Source organism: Zalophus californianus, chromosome 10 (genome assembly GCF_009762305.2).
Source record: "Zalophus californianus isolate mZalCal1 chromosome 10, mZalCal1.pri.v2, whole genome shotgun sequence".
Taxonomy (NCBI): Eukaryota; Metazoa; Chordata; class Mammalia; order Carnivora; family Otariidae; genus Zalophus; species Zalophus californianus.
This window is the reverse complement of record NC_045604.1, coordinates 57,353,573-57,377,291: the sequence shown is the minus strand read 5'-3', so window position 1 is coordinate 57,377,291 and position 23,719 is coordinate 57,353,573. Positions and strand designations below refer to the sequence as shown.

General features: G+C 38.9%; 1 protein-coding gene across 3 annotated transcripts in view; it reads right to left on the bottom strand.

The window, feature by feature from the left end:
• The window catches only part of NME7 (NME/NM23 family member 7), a 320,527-nt gene that overhangs the window by 164,987 nt on the left and 131,821 nt on the right, over positions 1–23,719 (bottom strand). For all 3 annotated transcript variants that reach the window (XM_027610183.1, XM_027610182.2, XM_027610181.1), the window contains exons 8-9: positions 10,774–10,838; positions 3,999–4,067 (exon numbers count right to left, since the gene is read on the bottom strand). In XM_027610183.1, the coding sequence (XP_027465984.1) occupies positions 3,999–4,067; positions 10,774–10,838 (134 nt within the window). The remainder of the gene's footprint in view (positions 1–3,998; positions 4,068–10,773; positions 10,839–23,719) is intronic.

Genomic DNA, 23,719 nt, shown 5'->3' with positions numbered 1-23,719 from the left:
ATAGAAATAAAAACATATGACAACCACAGTACATAACAGAGGGGAAATGGAAGTATACTCTTAAGGTTCTTAACTACATGTGAAGTGGTACAATGAAAAACATGATCAAAGAAAAGTACCTCTCACAGTGTCTGGAATACTAAATGAATGTTCTTTTCTTCTCTACATGGGGAAAAATACTTCAGGAAGAAGTGAAAATAAATATAAAGACTCTGAGGCAGAAGTACAGTTGGTGTGTATGAAGATCAGTAAAGGAGCCAGGATATCAGGAGCTAAAGTGAGACCACAGGAAAGCAGTAAGAGATGAGGTCAGATCACGTAGGGACATGCAAGCCATTTAATGAATTTGGAGAGTTTTATGACATACAATGACAACGTAAAATAAAGGTAATTTATTACAGAACAATATTTAAATATAATTGGAACTCAGTCATCACACCTAATAGAAATGCCAGAAGTGCCAGAAGCCCAAAGGAGCTTCACGCTTAATATAGTACACAGAACCCTACTCATTAGAATCCCCTAAAGGTATCCCCCCTGAAGTCACTTTCCTATTTCACAAAGGTCATATGTAATTGATCTTTTATGGATAATTATGTTGAGTCTGATTTTCTGTCTCATGATATTGAAGTACTGCCTACACATAAATGTCAAGAGCCCAAGTTCTCAGTAGGGGCAGAAGGCAGCAGGAACATGCCATCCAAAAAGAGAGGAGTGAATTTTGTCTGCTTTTATTTCATTTGCCTCTCTCTTGTCTTTCATTGTTAATCACAAATACCACTAAAAATACAGACATAAAGGGCTATGCAAATGTACAAAATGGAAAGAAAAAAGCATCTTGGAAAAAGGACTCCATCAAAAGCATAATATACTCCTTAAAAAACGGACTCAACAAAATTCTCAAGTCACCTAGGTTTTTAACTAATTAAAAAATTACCAAAACCAAAATACCTGTTTGTTTCCTTCACAGCCCTTTGACTCCTGTCTTTTATAATGGGATCATCTGATTTAATGTCCATCCTCACCAGAACATAAGCTCCATGAATGCAGGTCATGAGCTTTTTTTTGTTCATCTCCCTACTTGATATCTAACACATTGTTTGGCACATAGTAGCTACTCAGTATATATATGTAGTAAATAAGTGGGGGGTGATAACACAACGAGATAGGAATTATCACCTTTTTATGACTGCAAATCCTGAAGCAGCAAATATAAGTATAGATGAGCAACATCGAAACTACTACAAAGAATTATGTCAGATACAACAATGTCAGCGATGCTGCCCTATTTCACACTATACATCCTACATTTAAGAGGATCATTTCAGGGTCGCCTGGGTGGCTCAGTCCTTAAGCGTCTGCCTTCGGCTCAGGTCATGATCCCAGGGTCCTGGGATCGAGCCCCGCATCAGGCTCCCTGCTCAGCAGGAAGCCTGCTTCTCCCTCTCCCACTCCCCCTGCTTGTGTTCCCTCTCTCGCTGTGTCTCTCTCTGTCAAATAAATAAATAAAAATCTTTAAAAAAATAAAGGATCATTTCACCAATATATCTTTACATTTAGATAAATAAATAAGTGGACCCACTATTATGACATTATATATCTTATCATTTATTTTATAAGTAAGAATCTGGAGACAAAGAGGATAAAGTGTTGTATGGAAAGTCAGAATAAGAATCAAATCACCTGTTTTTGTCCCTTTAGACTATGTTGCCTCTTAAGATTATTTTTACAGGGTCTTCTTTTTGAATTAGATAAACTTCCTAAAACTAAGAGACATCCAATAGTATACAGCATTTAAAAAATTACCTTTTCCTTGAGCTTAACCTCAAGTCCTGAATATTAACTGTCATGAAAAATAAGAGGCCTTGTGGGAAATACAATGGTCACAATAGCAAGTGAGACTCAGTATTTGCTATCTGATTTTTGGTGTCTCAACCAATAAAAGATACTTCAATCACATGCATTTGTAGTATACAGATACAGATCCTCACACAACTTCCTTTAAACAAAACTGAATTGTAAACGGAAAAAACACTTTTAAAAGCATTAGAATAAGAAGATTCATAAGAATATTAATTACTTCAACAAAACATTACTGGGATAAAAACATTCTTATTTCCCTTTGGACAAAATTTTCAAAGAAACTTCCCTTAGTTTCAACAGAATTTTATATCATATAAACACAGAACATCTCATAAAGATACCTGGATAATGTTCTCATTCATTTATATACTCCATTTTCCCATTAACAGAACACTCTAAACCAATTATAATTTGAAATATTTGTTTTACACCAAATAAACCATTTCAAGCTGAATAAAAAATGATAAGCATTCCTAAAAATGGCTCACAAGGCTAACTCTGAAGTAATGTAATATTTTCTTCCCAAACAGCCCATATGTTCTTTATCTTAAGTAGACTCTGTTATTAATATCACAAGATTTAAATAGTAGTTACAGATAGTATCTTACTGAGAGTATCAGACAGAGGAAAGCACATCAACACCAATTATTCCAGCCAGGATATCCTGACATTACAGTATGATATTGCTACTGTCATTCAAATTCCTGATTTCTTAAGGAAAATGACACAACCACCCAGTGATGTTTTTAGTTTTACAATAGAATTTCCCAAATCAAAAGAAAAAATCCTGAGTAAATATGTATTACATAAAAATAAATTACATGTATAGTATTTTAAAGTACAATATAGGAGACATTAAGTCAGAGATGGGGGGTTTTTTAAAGTTATTTTCCAAAGGGAAATATAGCCCATCTCAGATATGCACACTACACTAGTGTCCTCAACTATTTGTTACCAAATTCAATACTACATGATACTGTAGGAGAATGTAACTGATGATCAAAAGATATGTCTCCATGGGTCGATCTTATGTACAGAAGAGCTATAATATAACATGAATGGAAGAAGGTAGCAGTTTTCAACCATATTTTCTAAAGTAAACTCTAACAAATAAAAAAAGAAAATATATAAAAGAGATCTAAGAAATGGAAAACAGCTGTCTCTGATTGAATTAAGTGATAACACATTTTAAAATTCTTCCATTTAAGAAAAGGCAAAACTAAATGAAGAAGCTCATAAGATTAAGGTTGAGTAAGCTGTTACAGAAGGAAAGCCACTCTGGCTCCTCTAAACAAGGGTGGAAACCAACAGTACACTGAGGATGAAATAGATTTCACAATCAGTCTTGACTTTGTAGGACTAAATAAGACAAAGGCTCAGGCCAGTTCTCAGACCAGTGCATTTGTCCTATTTAAGGAAGGTTGAAAGGAAAAGTCATAGAGAAGTGAGAAGGAGAATCTAGTCTCATTGTCAAGAACAGTAAACTTTATGCAAAAAAAAAAAAAAAAAAGTCAAACTCTGTAAAACAATGTAGGTGAGGAGGCAGTCCACCAGCACAAATGTATCTAAGAAAATTTTATAAAGAGCGGAAGGAAACTAATTTTGATCAAATATCTATGTTTTATTTTAAGGAAAAATATTTGGCTTATTCAAATAGTCATTTGTTTTCAGAATGTATTTCATTACCTCTGACCAACTCCTTTTAAATCTTATTTCTTCAGTCTCAGTTACATTTTCAGATGATTCTACCTACATTTATATCATTAAAGTAGATGTTAAATAATGCTATGGTGTTATACTGTAACTATTTGCTTTTAACTTTCTAAAGCACTTTGGAGAGTCTTTCAATCTGAGAATATTATAAACTTCATAAAGAATGTCCAAATGTGTCAATATCCCAGCAACTTTTTTTTCATTGTGGTATATTTTTGTTTCACAAATGAAACAGTAAGATATTTTAAAAAATGATCGAGTGGCTCTCAGAGGTAAGAATGCCTCAGTCACTGGGTATGATCAGCTGGCAACTGGCAGACTCGCGAATAATTGCATGATTACAACCTATACTGAGATCCCCCAGATTTAAGATACACACACTGTTTTCAGTAACAATGCTTTACATTTACTTTGATACTTACATTATACTCAGACACCACTCCTTTATAAACTTCATAAAACTCTTCAACATTAACTCGATCCATGTTGAACTGGATTGAAACAAAACAAAATATAAGCCAACCACCAAAAGAACAAAATGAACCATACTCAGCACTCAGCATTTATGATCTCTTGGATATATTTTCTTTACTTTAAAATATAAACCTTGCAAAAATTAAGTACTATAAAAAAGTGTTGTTAAAGATTAGCTCATCAGTAATAAAAATAGATAACATTTATTGAATACTTAATGTATAAAGCACTGTTCTAGGACCTGTACATGCAACATCTCATTTTTTCTTTGAAAAAAAAGTCTTAATATTCTTTTATTATTATTATTATATTATGGTAATCACCATACATTACATCATTAGTTTTTGATGTAGTGATCCATGACTCATTGTTTGCACCTAACACCCAGGGCTCCATGCAGAATGTGCCCTTCTTAATACCCAAAACCAGGCCAACCCATCCCACCACCCCTCTCCCCTCTAGAACCCTCAGTTTCTTTCTCAGAGTCCATTGTCTCTCAGAGTTCATCTCCCCATCCGATTCCCCCCTTCATTCTTCCCCTCCTATTTTTTTCTTTAAATTTTTTATTGTTATGTTAATCCCCATACCTTACATCATTAGTTTTTGAGGTAGTGTTCCATGACTCATTGTTTGTGCATAAAACCCAGTGCTCCACGCAGAACGTGCCCTCTTTAATACCCATCACCAGGCTAACCCATCCCCACACCCCTCCCCTCTAGAACCCTCAGTATCTTTTTCAGAGTCCATCGTCTCTCATGGTTCACTCCCCGTCCGATTTACCCCCCTTCATTCTTCCCCTCCTTCTATTTTCTTTTTTTTTTCCTTAACATATATTGCATTATTTCTCTTGGAGGTACAGATATGCGATTCAACAGTCTTGCACAATTCACAGCACTCATAATAGCACATACGCTCCCCAACGTCCATCACGCAGCCACCCCATCCCTCGCACCCCACCCCCACTCCAGCAACCCTCAGTTTGTTTTCTGACATTAAGAATTTCTCATATCAGTGGGGTCATATATGTCTTTCTCTGATTGAATTATTTCACTCAGCATAACACCCTCCAGTTCCATCCACATCGTTGTAAATGGCAAGATCTCATTCCTTTTGATGGCTGCATAATATTCCATTGTGTATATATACCACTTCTTTATCCATTCATCTGTCGATGGACATCTTGGCTCTTTCCACAAATTGGATATTGTGGATATTGCTGCTATAAACATCGAGGTGCACGTACCCCTTCGGATCCCCACATTTTTATCTTTGTGGTAAATACCCAGTAGTGCAATGGCTGGATTGTATGCTGGCTCTATTTTCAACTTTTTGAGGAACCCCCATACTGTTTTCCAGAGTGCTTGCACCAGCTTGCATTCCCACCAACAGTGTAGGAGTGTTCCCCTTTCTCCACATCCCCGCCAGCATCTGTCGTTTCCTGACTTGTTAATTTTAGCCATTCTGACTGGAGTGAGGTGGTATCTCATGGAGGTTTTGATTTGGATTTCCCTGATGCCGAGCGAACTTGAGCACTTTTTCGTGTGTCTGTTGGCCATTTGGATGTCTTCTTTGGAAAAAAGTCTGTTCATGTCCTCTGCCCATTTCTTGATTGGATCATATGTTCTTTGGGTGTTGAGTTTAAGTTCTTTATATATTTTGGATACTAGCCCTTTATCTGATATGTGATTTCCAAATATCTTCTCCCATTCTGTCGGTTCACTTTTGGTTTTGAGGACTGTTTCTTTTGCTGTGCAAAAGCTTCTTATCTGATGAAATCCCAATAGTTCATTTTTGCCCTTGCTTCCCTTCCCTTTGGTGATGTTTCTAGGAAGAAGTTGCTGTGGCTACGGTCAAAGAGTCTGCTGCCTGTGTTCTCCTTTAAGATTTTGATGGACTCCTGTCTCACATTTAGGTCTTTCAAACATTTGGAGTCTATTTTTGTGTGTGGTGTAAGGAAATGGTCCAGTTTCATTCTTCTGCATGTGGCTGTCCAATTTTCCCAACACCATTGGTTGAAGAGACTGTCTTTTTGCCATTGGACATTCTTTCCTGCTTTGTCAAAGATAAGTTGACCATAGAGTTAAGGGTCCATTTCTGGGCTCTCTATTCTGTTCCATTGCTCTATGTGTCGGTTTTTGTGCAAGTATCATACTGTCTTGATGATGACAGCTTTGTAATAGAGCTGGAAGTCCGGAATTGTGATGCTGCCGGCTTTCCTTTTCTTTTTCAATATTCCTCTGGCTATTCGGGGTCTCTTCTGGTTCCCTACAAATTTTAGGATTATTTATTCCATTTCTTTGAAAAAAAGTGGATGATATTTTGATGGGGATTGCACTGAATGTGTAGATTGCTCTAGGTAGCATGGACATCTTCACAATATTTGTTCTTCCAATCCATGAGCATGGAATATTTTTCCATTTCTTTGTGTCTTCTTCAATTTCTTTCATGAGTATTTTATAGTTTTCTGAGTACAGATCCTTTACCTCTTTGGTTAGATTTATTCCTAGATATCTTATGCTTTTGGGTGCAATTGTAAATGTGATTGACTCCTTAATTTCTCTCTCTTCTGTCTTGTTGTTGGTGTATAGGAATGCCACTGATTTCTGTGCATTGTTTTTATCCTGTCAATTACTGAATTTCTGTATGAGTTCTAGCAGTTTTGGGGTGGAGTCTCTTGGGTTTTCCACATAAAGTATCATATCATCTGCAAACAGTGAGAGTTTGACTTCTTTGCCTATTTGGATGCCTTTGATTTCTTTTTGTTGTCTGATTGCTGTGGCTAGGACTTTTAATACTATGTTGACTAGCAGTGGTGATAGTGGACATCCCTACCATGTTCCTGAACTTAGAAGGAAAGCACTAAGATTTTCCCCATTGAGAATATTTGCTGTAGGTTTCTCATAGATGGCTTTTATGATATTGAGGTATGTACCCTCTATCCCTATACTCTGAAGAGTTTTGATCAAGAAAGGATGCTGTACTTTGTCAAATGCTTTTTCGGCATCTATTGAGAGGATCATATGATTCTTGTTCTTTCTTCTGTTAATGCATTGTATCACGTTGATTGATTTGCGGATGTTGAACCAAACTTCCAGCCCAGGGATAAATGCCACTTGGTCGTGGTGAATAATCCTTTTAATGTACTGTTGGATCCTACTGGCTAGTATTTTGGTGAGAATTTTTGCATCCATGTTCATCAAGGATATTGGTCTGTAATTCTCCTTTTTGATGAGGTCTTTGTCTGGTTTGGGGATCTAGGTAATGGTGGACTCATAAAATGAGTTTGGAAGTTTTCCTTCCATTTCTATTTTTTGGAACAATTTCAGGAGAATAGGTATTAATTCTTCTGAAATGTTTGGTAGAATTCCCCTGGGAAGCCAGCTGGCCCTGGGCTCTTGTTTGTTGGGAGATTTTTGATGACTGCTTCAATTTCCTTAGTGGTTATAGGTCTGTTCAGGTTTTCTATTTCTTCCTGATTCAGTTTTGGTAGTTGATACATCTCTAGGAATGCATCCATTTCTTCCAGGTTATCTAATTTGCTGGCATAGAGTTGCTCATAATATGTTCTTATAATTGTTTGTGTTTCTTTGGGGTTGGTTGTGATCTCTCCTCTTTCATTCATGATTTTGTTGATTTGGGTCATTTCTCTTTTCTTTTTGATAAGTCTGGCCAGGGGTTTATCAATCTTGTTAATTCTTTCAAAGAACCAGCTCCCAGTTTCGTTGATCTGTTCTACTGTTCTTTTGGTTTCTATTTCATTGGTTTCTGTTCTGATCTTTATTATTTCTCTTCTCCTGTTGGGATTAGGCTTTATTTGCTGTTTTTTTTCTAGCTCCTTTAGGTGTAGGGTTAGGTTGTGTATTTGAGACCTTTCTTGTTTCTTGAGAAAGGCTTGGATTGCTATATAGTTTCCTCTCAGGACTGCCTTTGCTGTATCCCAAGGATTTTGAACAGTTGTGTTTTCATTTTCATTGGTTTCCATGAATTTTTTTAATTCTTCTTTAACTTCCTCGTTGACCCATTCATTCTTTAGTAGGATGCTCTTTAGCCTGCATGTATTTGAGTTCTTTCCGACTCTCCTCTTGTGACTGAGTTCTAGTTTCAAAGCATTGTGGTCTGAAAATATGCAGCGAATAATCCCAATCTTTTGGTACCTGTTGAGACCTGATTTGTGACCTAGGATGTGATCTATTCTGGAGAATATTCCATGGGCACTAAAGAAGAATGTGTATTCCATTGCTTTCATGCATCATCTCATTTAATCCTCACAATGACCCCATGACATAAGGTTATCTAACCTTCAGATCTGTGTTCCATCTCAAGCAATCTGACCCCACTGGTCATGCTCTTAACCACTACAGTATACCTCTCTTCGAATAAAACCTCATTCTCAACACACACGAAAAATTTATATGCAATGTCATGTTGTCTACTGATAGGTTAGTGGCCCAAAAAATATTACTAAGGAAAAGTACTTCAGATTTTGTAGCAGCTAAAAATAATACACTTTTCCTCCCAAGCATTCAGAAAAATCCCTAGTCTGGTTCATAGTAAAGCATTTCCAGGCTGGATTCAAATTTAGTTAAAAATAAAATTGCAGGGGCAAATTGCAGGCCTGGGTGGCTCAGTTGGTTGAGCGGCTGCCTTTGGCTCAGGTCATGAACCTGGGGTCCTGGTATCGAGCCCCACGTCCAGCTCCCTGCTCAGTGGAGAGCCTACTTCTCCCTCTCTCTCTGCCTGCCGCTCTATATACTTGTGCTTTCTCTCTCTGTGTCAAATAAATAAATAAAATCTTAAAAAACACCATTTAAAAAAATAAAAATAAAAAAATAAAACAAAATTCTATTACGTTCTAGGGTCTCAAGAACTAAGACCTTAAATTTTTTTAAAAAATAGCCTCAGAATTTACAATTTTATTTTCTCCCCTACTTTGTTTCTTTATTGTCACCAGAATTGAAGATGACTGAGAAATTTCTGACTACCCGGGCATTAATTCAAACTGGGAGGATTTATTTCACAGGCAACATAACTATTACAGGTAGTGAATTTTGTTTGATTTCAGTGTTTTAGCCTATAGTCCCACAACTTGTACTTTTAATATAACAAAATAATAGAACATATAACTTATTAAGTACTTATAATTTGCCCTGGAAATTCTACAAGGCATTGCCTAAGGTTATTTCATTTAATTCCTAAAATAATCCATTGAGGCAAATAATGTTCTCAGTGGCCAGCAGACCCACGAGTTTAAAAGGAAGCTGACCGACAATTCAGAAATAGAGCTTCCTGACTCCAAAACTCAATGACTGTGATTGCCACTAAAGTATCATGCCTCCCCCATAGGCTCAATCAATCATTTTCTTAATTATTCTTGTTTTCACCGAACACCTACTCTGGCCAACTATGCTAGGTTGAGGGCCTAGAGTTAGATCAATGTTTAAATCTAAATTTTCTAGGGGCGCCTGGGTGGCTCAGTCATTAAGCATCTGCCTTCAGCTCAGGTCATGATCCCAGGGTCCTGGGAGTGAGCCCCACATTGGGCTCCCTGCTCGGTGGGAAGCTTGCTTCTCCCTCTCCCACTCCCTCTGCTTATGTTCCCTCTTTTGCTGTGTCTCTCTCTGTCAAATAAATATAATCTTTAAAAAAAATCTAAATTTTCTACAAAACACACATTTTTAAAGCAGGTTCTACAATCCTATGAATACATCACCAAGCTAATACTTTCAGAACGTTTTGGCTAACAATTTCTTTATAATCCTAGGTAAGATTCTCCAACATTCTTATTAGTCTCCAAGTTTTCCCTGATGACTCTGCAAACTAGTTGATATTTCTGCCCTTTTTTTGGTTTGTGGGCATTCCTACCAATTAGGGACACAAAACTGTCAGAATCCCAGTTCCCACCCTGACCCCTGATTTTGGGTGATCCTAATACTTAGCAGAAATCAAAAGCAGTTCCTTTTCAGGAAAAGAACACATAAATTATATTGATAAGAAAAATCTCAGCTCCAAAGTCAGTATTTCATTATCAAAATAGCAAAAACTTGCTGTCTTCACACATTGTAAAACCCAAATTGTTTAGCTGATTCCTATTACAACTTGTACCCAATTTTTTGTCAAGTGCACTGGTAAATACAGCACAAAGGTATGAGAGCTACGGAAGTGGGTGTTGTTTCCTCAGTGAAGGGTTTCCTATAAATGCATCCACTAGGCAATTCTGAACAGTTGTGGGTTTTGGAGGTCAAGTGGTGTGACTGCCAACAGAAGCTAAAATGTGCTAACTCCAAAGAAGGTTCTGAGGGAAAGCCCGGAAGCCAGGAAAACATCCTACTTAAGGAGAAAATCTCAACTGATTCTCTTTCTCCATTCTCTTCTTAGTCACCAAATAACAGAGAGCTCAGTATTAACTACTCAATTTTTTTTTGTTTGTAGGAACTAAATACATTGTTTCCATCGATACTTATTTTGCAACCAAAGTTCCAGGAACTGTATAAACCTGTTTTATAATCTTAAGTTAGGTGTACGGTTTGAATTTTAGTTCCCTCAGTGAAAGATTATATCGGTAAAGTAATTTCAAAAACATTTTTATTATAAGGTTATCAAGTTCAGTAACTATATCTTTTTATTTCTAATGTGTTGAATTCACAAGTGCACAGAGAAAATTCAATATAAAACATTAAAAAAAGAAATCTGTCAATAGATCATGAGTTATTGCAAACTACCTACCATCTGCATAGCTGAGATTTCAAAACCTGCATCCCGGATAGCCATGAGGATCTTTCCCAGCAGTCCTGAAAATACAGAACAAATGAGTGCAAAAATAAAAAATTTTCAAGGCATTTTAGTTTCTTAGAAATGCAAATTTTCTACCTCAAAGTAAATGCTTACACTCTATATAGAGAAATCAAATATTTCTCCAAGGGAAACTAAATCTCTAATATCAAGCATCACCAGTAATTACTTGATTCACTTAGTAAGTGCTTCAGGAATATCAACAATGATCCTGAAGATTATGCAAAAAACCTTTAAGATACTATTTTGCCTTAAAGCGCCTGAAGTCTAGTGATGTAGAGAACATGCAAATCAAACAGTTGAAACTAGCATTACAAAAAAATGAAATGCCAGGGGCCACAGCAAGATGGCAGAGGAGTAGGAGACCTGGATTTCGTCTGGTCTCAGGAATTCAGCTGAATAGGGATCAAACCATTCTCAACACCTAAGAACTCAACAGGAGATCAAAGAGAAGAATAGCAACAACTCTCTGAACAGAAAAGCGACCACTTACTGGAAGGTAGGACGTGCCGAGAAGTGAATCCAAGGCGATATTCGGGAGGATAGATGGCGGGGGAGGGGGCCTCCGTCGGCCGCTTCTGGCAAGTGATAGAGCCACGGAGCACAAAATCGGAACTTTTAGAAGTCGGCTCCGCTGAGGGATGTGGCTCCAGTGGCTAAGCGGGGGGTGGAATCCTCCCGGGACAGTGTGGTCTCAGGACCCTCGGGGTCACAGAAAGACCAGGGGTGCCTGAGTGCAGCAGAGCTCCCAGGTATGTAGCGGAGAAGCCGGCTGCAGAGACGGAGCCGAGGTGCAGGCTCTCAGCTCGAGGTGGCCATAAACTGTGATCCGCGGCCCAGTCAGGCCACTGCTCCTCTACAGGGACCCAGCAAGCGGCAGAGCCAGGGAGACTCCCCTTCCTCCCCGGGGAGGAGCGGCACGGGAGCGCACCGAGGGATCTGCTGGGTTTGGAGAGTCCACACTGGGTCGGGTGCCAGAGATGGAAACACTCGGTCACAGGCCGGGTGAGCACAGAGTGCAGCCGGAGACCAGGGAGACAGGAGTGACTGCTTTTCTCTGGGGGCGCACTGAGCAGCGGGGCCCTGAGGTCTAAGCTCCTCTGGGTGGAGATTGGGAGGCCACCATTTTCACCCTGGTCCTCCAAAGCTATACCGAGAGCTTGCAGGAAACAAAATCTCCTGAGAACAAACCCGAGCAGCTTGCTTAGCCCGAACCGACAAGGGCGGGGCAATTCAGCCTCTGGCAAAGACATTTGGAAACCACGGCAACAGGCACGTCCCCCAAAAGATCAGCCCGAACAGCCAGCAAGCCAAGACCAAGTTTACCGATCAAGGAGAACAGAAGAACTCCAGCGCTAGGGGAATACTGCACACAGAATTCATGGCTTTTTTTTTACCATGATTCATTAGGTCATCAAAGTTAATTTTTTTAACTGTTTTTTTTTTAATTTTAATTTTTCCCTTTTTCAACCAACATCTTATCAATCCCTTTTTAAAAAAAAAAAACATTTTTTATCTTTCATTTTTAGAGTCATATTTGATCCCTTCATAGTAGTTACCCTTATTTTTGGCATATATATATATATAAGTTGTTCTCCTTAAAATGTTGAGATACAGTTTCTTCTAACAGATCAAAATATACCCTAAATCACTAGTGTATGGTTTTGTTCTAGTCTCCTGACTGATCACATTCTCTCCTTTTCTTTTTTTTTTAATCTTCTTCTTTCTTTTTTCAAACGACTTCTTATCAATTCCTTTTATAAAATCTTTTATAATTTTCATCTTTACAGTCATCTTACATCCCTTCCTTGTATCAACCCTTATTTGGTACATATATGTCTTTCTTCCTTTAAAATTTTAGGAGGCACTTTCTTCTAACAGACCAAAATACACCCAAAATCTAGTATGTGGCACTGATCTATACACTAGTCTGATCATATTTGATCATATTCTGCTTTTTTTGTATTGTTCTGTTTTTGTTTTTATCTTTTTTATTATCTTTTTTTTTTCTCTTTCTTTTCTCTTTCTTTCCCTTTCTTTTCCCCTGGTTTCAGGTCTTTTCTGATTTGTATAGAGTATATTTGCTGCGGACATTGTTAACCTGTTAGCATTTTGTTCTGTCATTCATCTATTCTCCTCTGGACAAAATGACAAGAGGAAAAAAAATCACCTCAGCAAAAAGAACAAAACGTAGTACCGTCAGCCAGGGACCTACTCAATACAGACATTAGTACGATGTCGGACATAGAGTTCAGAATCATGACTTTAAAGATACTAGCTGGAATTGAAAAAACCGTGGAAGTTATTAAAAAACCCGTTCTGGAGAAATAAAAGAACTAAAATCTAAACAAGTCGAAATCAAAAAGGCTATTGATGAGGTGCAATCAAAAATGGGGGCACTAACTGCTAGGATAAATGAGGCAGAAGAGAGAATCAGCGATATAGAAGACCAAATGAAGGAAAATAAAGAGGCTGAGAAAAAGAGAGAGAAACAACTACAGGATCACGAGGGCAGAATTCGAGAGATAACTGATACGATAAGACGAAACAATATTAGAATAATTGGGATCCCAGAAGAAGAAGAAAGAGAGAGAGGGGCAGAAGGTATATTAGAGCACATAATAGCAGAAAACTTCCCTAATGTGAGGAAGGAAACAGGCATCAAAATCCAGGAGGCACAGAGAACCCCTCTCAAAATCAATAATAATAGGTCAACACCCCGACATCTAATACTAAAACTTACAAGTCTCAGAGACAAAGAGAAAATCATGAAAGCAGCTGGGGAGAAGAGATCTGTAACCTACAATGGTAAAAATATTAGATTGGCAACAGACCTATCCACAGAGACCTGGCAAGCCAGAAAGGACTGGCAAGATATCTTCAGGGCACTAAACGAGAAAAAATATGCAGCCAAGAATACTATATCCAGCTAGGCTGTCATTGAAAATTGAAGGAGAGGTAAAAAGCTTCCAAGACAAACAAAAACAAAAGGAATTTGCAAATACGAAACCAGCCCTACAAGAAATATTGAAAGGGGTCCTCTAAGCAAAAAGAGAGCCTAAAAGCAGCATAGATCAGAAAGGAACACAGACAATATACATTAAGAGTCACCTTACAGGCAAAACAATGGCACTAAATTCATACCTTTCAATAGTTACCCTGAATGTAAATGGGCTCAATGCCCCAATCAAAAGACACAGGCTATCAGATTGGATTAAAAAACAAGACCCATAAATATGCTGTCTGCAAGACACTCATTTTAGACCCAAAGACACCCCCAGATTGAAAGTGAGGGGTGGAAAACCATTTACCATGCTAATGGACACCAAAAGAAAGCTGGGGTGGCAATTCTTATATCACACAAATTCGATTTTAAAACAAAAACTGTAATAAGAGATGAGGAAGGACACTATATCCTACTTAAAGGGTCTATCCAACAAGAAGATCTAACAATTTTAACTATCTATGCCCCTAACATGGGAGCAGCCAATTATATAAGGCAATTAATAACAAAAGCAAAGAAACACATCGACGACAATACAATAATAGTGGGGGACTTTAACACCCCCCTCACTGAAATGGACAGATCATCTAAGCAAAAGGTCAACAAGGAAATAAAGACTTTAAATGACACACTGGACCAAATGGACTTCACAGACATATTCAGAACATTCCATCCCAAAGCAATGGAATACACATTCTTCTCTAGTGCCCATGGAAAATTCTCCAGAATTGATCATATCCTACATCACAAATTAGGTCTCGACTGGTACCAAAAGACTGGGATCATTCCCTGCATGTTTTCAGAACACGATGCTTTGAAACTAGAACTCAATTAAAAGAGGAAAGTTGGAAAGAACTCAAATACATGCAGGCTAAAGAGCATCCTACTAAAGAATGAATGGGTCAATCGGGAAATTACAGAAGAATTAAAAGAATTCATGGAAACCAATGAAAATGAAAACACAACTGTTTAAAATCTTTGGGATACAGCAAAGGCAGTCCTGAGAGGAAAGTATATAGCCATACAAGCCTCTCTCAAGAAACAAGAAAGGTCTCAAATACACAACCTAACCCTACACCTAAAGGAGATGGAGAGTGAACAGCAAATAAAGCCTAAACCCAGCAGGAGAAGAAAATAATAAAGATCAGAGCAGAAATTAATGAAATAGAAAGCAAAAGAACTGTAGAACAGATCAACGAAACTAGTTCTTTGAAAGAATTAACAAGATTGATAAACCGCTGGCCAGACTTCTCAAAAAGAAAAGAGAAATGACCCAACTCAACAAAATCATGAACGAAAGAGGAGAGATCACAACCAACACCAAAGAAACAAAAACAATTATATGAACATATTATGAGCAACTCTATGCCAGCAAATTAGATAACCTGGAAGAAATGGGTGCATTCCTAGAGATGTATCAACTACCAAAACTTAACCAGGAAGAAATAGAAAACCTGAACAGACCTATAACCACTAATGAAATTGAAGCAGTCATCAAAAATCTCCCAACAAACAAAAGCCCAGGGCCAGATGCTTCCCAGGGGAATTCTAACAGACATTTCAAGAAGAATTAATACCTATTCTCCTGAAACTCTTCCAAAAAAAAGAAATGGAAGGAAAACTTCCAAACTCATTGTAAGAGGCCAGCATACCTTGATCCCCAAAGCAGAAAAAGACCTCATCAAAAAGGAGAATTAAAGACCAATAACCTTGATGAACATGGATGCAAAAATTCTCACCAAAATACTAGCCAATAGGATCCAACAGTACATTAAAAGGATTATTCACCACGACCAAGTGGGGATTTATCCCTGGGCTGCAGGGCTGGTTCAACATCCGCAAATCAATCAACGTGATACAATACATTAACAGAAGAAAGAACAAGAATCATATGATCCTCTCAATAGATGCAGAAAAAGCATTTGACAAAGTACAGCATCCTTTCTTGATCAAAACACTTCAGAGTATAGGGATAGAGGGTACATACCTCAATATCAGAAAAGCCATCTATGAAAAATCTACAGCGAATATCATTCTCAATGGGGAAAAGCTGAGAGATTTTCCCCTAAGGTCAGGAACACGGCAGGGATGTCCACTCTCACCACTGTTATTCAACATAGTATTAGAAGTCCTAGGCACAGCAATCAGACAACAAAAAGAAATCAAAGGCATCCAAATCGGCAAAGAAGAAGTCAAAATCTCACTCTTTGCAGATGATATGATACTTTCTGTGGAAAACCCAAAGACTCCACCCCAAAACTGCTAGAAGTCATAGAGGAATTCAGTAAAGTGGCAGGCTATAAAACCAACGCACAGAAATCAATGGCATTCCTATACACCAACAACAAGACAGAAGAGAGACAAATCAAGGAGTCGATCCCATTTACAATTGCACCCAAAACCATAAGATACCTAGGAATAAATTTAACCAAAGAGGCAAAGGATCTGTACTCAGAAAACTATAAAATACTCATGAAAGAAATTGAGGAAGACACAAAGAAATGGAAAAACGTTCCATGCTCATGGATTGGAAGAACAAATATTGTGAAGATATCAATGCTACCTAGAGCAATCTACACATTCAATGCAATCCCCATCAAAATACCATCCACTTTTTTCAAAGAAATGGAACAAATAATCTTAAAATTTGTATGGAACCAGAAGAGACCCCGAATAGCCAGAGGAATATTGAAAAAGAAAAGCAAAGCTGGTGGCATCACAATTCCGGACTTCCAGCTCTATTACAAAGCTGTCATCATCAAGACAGTATGGTACTGGCACAAAAACAGACACAAAGAGCAATGGAACAGAATAGAGAGCCCAGAAATGGACCCTCAACACTATGGTCAACTAATCTTTGACAAAGCAGGAAAGAATGTGCAATCGCGAAAAGACAGTCTCTTCAACCAATGGTGTTGGGAAAATTGGACAGCCACATGCAGAAGAATGAAACTGGACCATTTCCTTACACCACACATAAAAATAGACTCCAAATGGCTGAAAGACCTAAATGTGAGACAGGAGTCCATCAAAATCCTAAAGGAGAACACAGGCAGCAGACTCTTCGACCTCAGCCACAGCAACTTCTTCCTAGAAACATCGCCAAAGGCAAGGGAAGCAAGGGCAAAAATGAACTATTGGGATTTCATCAGATAAAAAGCTTTTGCACAGCCAAAGAAACAGTCCACAAAACCAAAAGACAATTGACAGAATGGGAGAAAATATTTGGAAATGATATATCAGATAAAGGGCTAGTATCCAAAATCTACAAAGAACTTATCAAACTCAACACCCAAAGAACAAATAATCCAATCAAGAAATGGGTACAAGACATGAACAGACATTTTTGCAAAGAGGACATCCAAATGGCCAAGAGACACATGAAAAAGTGCTGAACATCGCTCGGCATCAGGGAAATCCAAATCAAAACCTCAATGAGATACCACCTTACACCAGTCAGATGGCTAAAATTAACAAGTCAGGAAACGACAGATGTTGGCGGGGATGCGGAAAAGGGGAACCCTCCTACACTGTTGGTGGGAATGCAAGCTGGTGCAACCCCTCTGGAAAACAGTATGGAGGTTCCTCAAACAGTTGAAAATAGAGCTACCATAGAATCCAGCCATTGCACTACTGGGTATTTACCCCAAAGACAGAAATGTAGGGATCCAAAGGGGCACGTGCACCCTGATGTTTATAGCAGCAATGTCCACAATAGCCAAACTGTGGAAAGAGCCAAGATGTCCATCGACAGATGAATGGATAAAGAAGAAGTGGTATATATACACAATGGAATATTATGCAGCCATCAAAAGGAATGAGATCTTGCCATTTGCAACTACGTGGTTGGAACTGGAGGGTGTTATGCTGAGTGAAATAAGTCAATCAGAGAAAGACATGTATCATATGACCTCACTGATATGAAGAATTCTTAATCTCAGCAAACAAACGGAGGGTTGCTAGAGTGGTGGGGGGTGGGAGGGATGGGGTGGCTGGGTGGTAGACATTGGGGAGGGTATGTGCTATGGTGAGTGCTGTGAATTGTGCAAGACAGTTGAATCACAGATCTGTACTTCTGCAACAAATAATGCAACATATGTTAAGAAAAAAGAAAAAGAGGAAGATAGCAGGAGGGGAAGAATGAAGGGGAGTAAGGCGGATGGGAGACGAACCATGAGAGACGATGGACTCTGAAAAACAAACTGAGGGTTCTAGAGGGGAGGAGGGTAGGGGGATGGGTTAGCCTGGTGATGGGTATTAAAGAGGGCACATTCTGCGTGGAGCACTGGGTGTTATGCACAAACAATGAATCATGGAACACTACATCAAAAACTAATGATGTAATATATGGTGATTACCATAACAATAAAAAAATTTAAAAAAATGAAATGCCAAAGTACTGGATATGGGAGTTCCAAGGATGAATTCAAAGGAGAACAATCAAAGTATAATTGAAGCGGTGGCAGAAGCTTTAAGGGGAAATGAGAGCATGAATTGGTACTTAAAGCCTGTAGATAGATGGGATTATATGGAGAAGCAGTTATAAAAGGACAGAAGGCACAGATCTGAGAAAATGTGAGCATGTTCACATGGCAGTAAGAAGGCAGAAAAGAAGGGGAAAAAAAGGTGAAAAGGAAAAGAGATTTGATCCAGTGTTTTTTATAATACAGCCTGTAGATCCTGGGACTCTGGGACTGATTTTGAGATTCCTTTATTTTACTATAAAAATATTCTAAGCTTCTTTTTTTCAAGCCAACTAAAATTCTCTCTCCCTCCCTGTCTCTCTCTCTGTCCCCCCCCCACACACACACACTTACCCCATATATTTTGTATGATCTGGATGTTTATTTGGACCCAAAATCACCAAGGAGTGTGCATTTTTTTTACTATTTTACTACAGCCAGGTAGTGCTATTATAATTTAGTAGGCTGAGGGATGGAAAAAAAAAAAAAAGACAATGATAGACCTATTTCTCAAGTGATATATTTGTACCAAGTGAAGGCCAAATGATACCAGAGCATGCTGTAGAAACAAAGGTTCCTCAGAAGTAGAACAGACCCATGCCAACTCAGAGCACTCTGTAGCATATACGTGACTTGGTGACTGAGTTTTGTCAAACATCCTTTATCTTATCAAAGTTGTTAAGTTAAATTTTATTCATTTTATACTCTTGTTTGTAATGAATTTGTAAATTGCTTTAGTTACACAGTTGCATGTGCAAAGGTTTATATTTAGTTTTATATTTGGACATATTTAAGTTGCATTATAATTAAAATAATTCACGTCAACACTGGGGGTCCATCAGAATATTTTTCCTCCAAATAAAACACTGCCAAAAAAAAAAAAAAAAGGAGAGCCACTGAAAACGTTGAGCAGAACATAGGACAAAATAGTGTTTTAGGAATATTATTGATGTAATACTGACAGGCAAGCTTGTCTGCAAAAAAGGAATAAAAGACAGAATAACAAAGGCTTTTGAAACCATCTAGCAGGCTCACTGGACTTGGATGGCAGCTCTAGAGAGAGAAGTAATGAATATAAGACATTTCCAAACAAGAACTAACAGGATTAAACTGGACACGGAGTGTGAAGAAGAAGGAATACAGGTTCTCTGAGTCCAAGTGACTGAAAGATGGACAGCATCTTTAAGAAGAAAACAACTAATAAAAACAAATTGATTAATCTCTTGGGGAAGGTCATCAAGATGGCATGATTGACAGCTGACTAGTGAGCTGGACCTAGGCACTGGAGGGCTCCCTACCCCCTTCCGTGCCCTTGGAATGTGGGTTCTGCTTGCCTTTCCTGCTCCCAGAGGCTGCTCCAAGGACACAGCCTTGAGATAATGACGCATGATACTGCAGGGTATGTGTGACTGAACCCAGTTAAGACTTTTATAGAAACTTTTACGATTTGGCAGGTGGGTGCGGGAATCCACTTGCCTTGCTACTGCCTAAGACAAGCCTTGTATGTAAGCTTCCTTGCTTATTAAAACAGCCACCGACCAAACTGTAGTGGCCTTCCTGTTTCTTCAGTCTCTCCCGGCCCTCTGAGTTCAGGGGCCAATTTCAGATTACATTCAGAAAGCTTCCAAGGATGTTATGAATCAACAATTAAGGAAAAAGACAGTGAAATATTTTGAACATAGAAACAGAATTTTAGAACAGAACACTGATCAGTATTTGAGAAGAGAGCATATCCAATGGCTAAAAAATGATAGATGAATGAGTGAATAAACTCCCCACACAAAATAGGTGATAAGGGATTGCATTCCAATAGATAGATAGGTAGAGGGCTATAATGAGGTGTGCAGACAGGTTAGAGCTGAAATGGTGAGAACAGAGGTCTGCTTGTTTGACAAAAGGAAGAGAAAAGGAGGGGCAAAGATGGCAGAGTAGTAGGGGACCCTATTCCAACTGGTCCCCTGAATTTATTTTATCCGGCAAGGCTGGATATCTACCACACCACTCTGAAAACCCATGAAATCAGCCTGAGAAGTAAGAATATAAGTCTGGATCCCTACAAACAGAATATCACCAATGGTTGGTTTTGAGGTATAAAGCGGAAGCTGTGATTCCGCAGGCAGATATCAGAAGATAAGTAGAAGGGGGAGGGAGCCATGGGGATCCTGCACCACCAGTGAACGAAGCCTCCCGCGCTGGGGACAGGGCACAAACTCGCAGACGGTAGCGGCAGGGAAAGGACTTTAGAGCAGCGCCCCGGACTGAAACCAGGAGCAGTGGGGCCGTGCGTGCGAACTGGGGTGGCTGGCAGTTTTAGAAGCACAAAGAGCAGAGAGGTGCCTGGATCTGGAAGCGAGGGCTGGGAGTGCTCCTGAGGGGCGCACAACTCAGGAGGCTGTGGTTTTAGAAGCACAGACAGAAACAGAGACAGTGTGGCCGAGAGCTCACTGAAGAACAGACTGAGATCGCTCTGCTCTGAGGCAGAGGGTTGGAAATGGTCACTTCTGCTCTGACACCTGGAAGAGACATGGAAAACTGCCAGAGAAAGCTGCCAGAGAACAAAAGACCCCCAAAACCGGTTTTCACTGAGCCCATTCCTCACCACAGGGGGCAGGGCAACTCTGCCCAAAAAGGGTTGCCTGAGTAACAGTGCAGCAGGCCCTTACCCCAGAAGACAAGAGGCTGACAACCCTAAGGTCCCTATAAAACAGGTGCATCATTTTGGGGCTGTGGCCAATAATTTGGACTCTGTACATTCCCTCAACAACCACTCAACAGAATGACTAAGAGGAGGAACCCCCGAAATAGGAAAGAACCAGAGACTGTGACTTCTGCCATTGATATAGAAATGGACATTACATATAAGCAAGATGTCGGAAATACACTTCAGGGTAACAGTTATGAAGACTATAACTAGAATGGAGAAATCAATTAATGGCAACAGTAGAGTCTCTAAGGGCAGAAATGAGAGCTGAACTGGCAAAACTTAAAAATGCTATAAACAAGATCCAATCTAATCTAGATACACTAACAGCTAGAGTAAACGAGATAGAAGAAAGAATTAGTCATCTAGAAAACAAACTGATAGGAAAGAAGGAAAATGAGGAGGCCTAGAAGAATTAGCTTAAAATCCATGAAAACTGAATTAGACAAATAAGTGACACGAAAACGTTCCAACGTCAGAATTATTGCGATCCCTGAGGGAGCGGAGAGAGGGAGAGGACTAGAAGATATACTTGAGCAAATCGTAGCTGAGAACTTCCCTAATCTGGGGAAGGAAACAAACATTCGTGTCCAGAGGCAGAGAGGACCCCTCCCAAGATCAAGGAGAAGAGACCAATGCCCTGGCATTTAATAGTAAAACTCGCAAATCCTAGAACCAAGGAAACCACCTTAAGGGCAGTTAGGGGGAAGAGATTCCTTACATACAGAGGGAGGAATATCAGAATAACGACAGACCTATCCACAGAGACCTGGCAAGCCAGAAAGGCCTGGCAAGACATATTCAGAGTACTAAACGAGAAGAACATGCAGCCAAGAATACTTTATCCAGCAACGCTTTCATTTAGAATGGATGGAGAGATGCAGAGCTTCCATGACCGGCAGAAACTGAAAGAATATGTGACCATTAAGCCAGCCCTGCAAGAAATATTAAGGGGGGTTCTTTAAAAGAAGAAAGACCCCAAGAGCGATATAGGACAGAAATTTACAAGAGACAATCTATAGAAACAAGGACTTCACAGGCAACATGATGACAATAAATTCATATTTTTCAATAATTGATCTCAAAGTGAACGGCCTAAATGTTCACATAAAATGGCACAGGGCTGTAGATTGGATAAAAAGACAGGACCCATTCATATGCTGTCGACAAGACACTCATTTTGAACCTAAAGATACATCCAGACTGAAAGCGAAGGGATGGAGATTTTCCATGCCAATGGACCTCCAAAGAAAGCTGGGGTAGAAATTCTCGGATCAGACAAAATAGATTTTAAAGACTGTAGTTAGAGACACAGAAGGACACTATATCATTCTTAAAGCATCTATCCAACAAGAACATCTAACAATTGTAAATATCTATGCCCCCAACATGGGAACAGCCATCTACATAAGCCAACGGTTAACCAAAATAAAGAGTCATATTGATAAAAATACATTAATTGTAGGAGACCTCAATACTCCACTCTCAGAAAAAGACAGATCATCTAAGCAGAAAATCAACAAAGAAATAAGAGCTTTGAATGACACACTGGACCAGATGGACCTCATAGATATACACAGAACATTCCACCCTAAAACAACAGAACACTCATTCTTCACAAGCAAACATGGAACTTTCTCCAGAATACACCACATACTGGGTCACAAATCAGGTCTCAACCGATACCAAAAGATTGAGATTATTCCCTGCATATTCTCAGACCATAATGCTTTAAAACTGGAACTCAACCACAAGAAAAAATTTGGAAGAAATTCAAACACTTAGAAGCTAAAGATCACTCTGCTCAAGAATGTCTGGGTCAACCAGGAAATCAAAGAAGAATTTAAACAAATCATGGAAACCAATAAGAACGAAAACACATCAGTCCAAAACCTATGGCATACTGCAAAGGCAGTATCACTCAAAAAAAAAAAAAAAAACAATTCCCAACTTCACCAGCTAACTCTACATCTTAAAGAACTAGAGAAAAAGCAACAAACGATGTCTAAACCATGTGTTAGCAGAGAAATAATTAAGATTACAGCAGAGACCAATGAATTAGAAACCAGAAATACAGTAGAGCAGATCAACAAAACTAGAAGCTGGTTCCTTGAAAGAATAAGATTGATAAACCACTGGCCAGACTTATCCAAAAGAAAAGAGAAAGGACCCAAATTATATAAAATTATGAATGAAAGGGGAGAGATCATGACTAACACCAAGGAAATAGAAACAATTATTAGAAATTTTTATCAACAACTATATGGCAATAAATTAAACAACCTGGAAGAAATGGATGCCCTCCTGGAAACCTACGAACTTCCAAGACTGAAACAGGAAGAAATAGACAGCCTGAATAGGCCAATAACCAGTAACGAGATTGAAGCAGTGATCAAAAACCTCCCAAAACACAAGAGTCGAGGGACTGATGGATGCCATGGGGAATTCTACCAAACATTCAAAGAAGAAATAATACCTATTCTCCTGAAGTTGTTTCAGAGAACAGAAACAGAAGGAAAGCTTCCAGACTCATTCTATGAGGCCAGCATTACCTTAATCCCCAAACCAGGCAAAGACCCCATCAAAAAGGAGAATTTCAGACCGATATCCCTGATGAATATGGATTTCAAAATCCTCAACAAAATCCTAGCTAATAGGATCCAACAATACATTAAAAGGATCATCCACCAAGACCAAGTGGGATTTATCCCC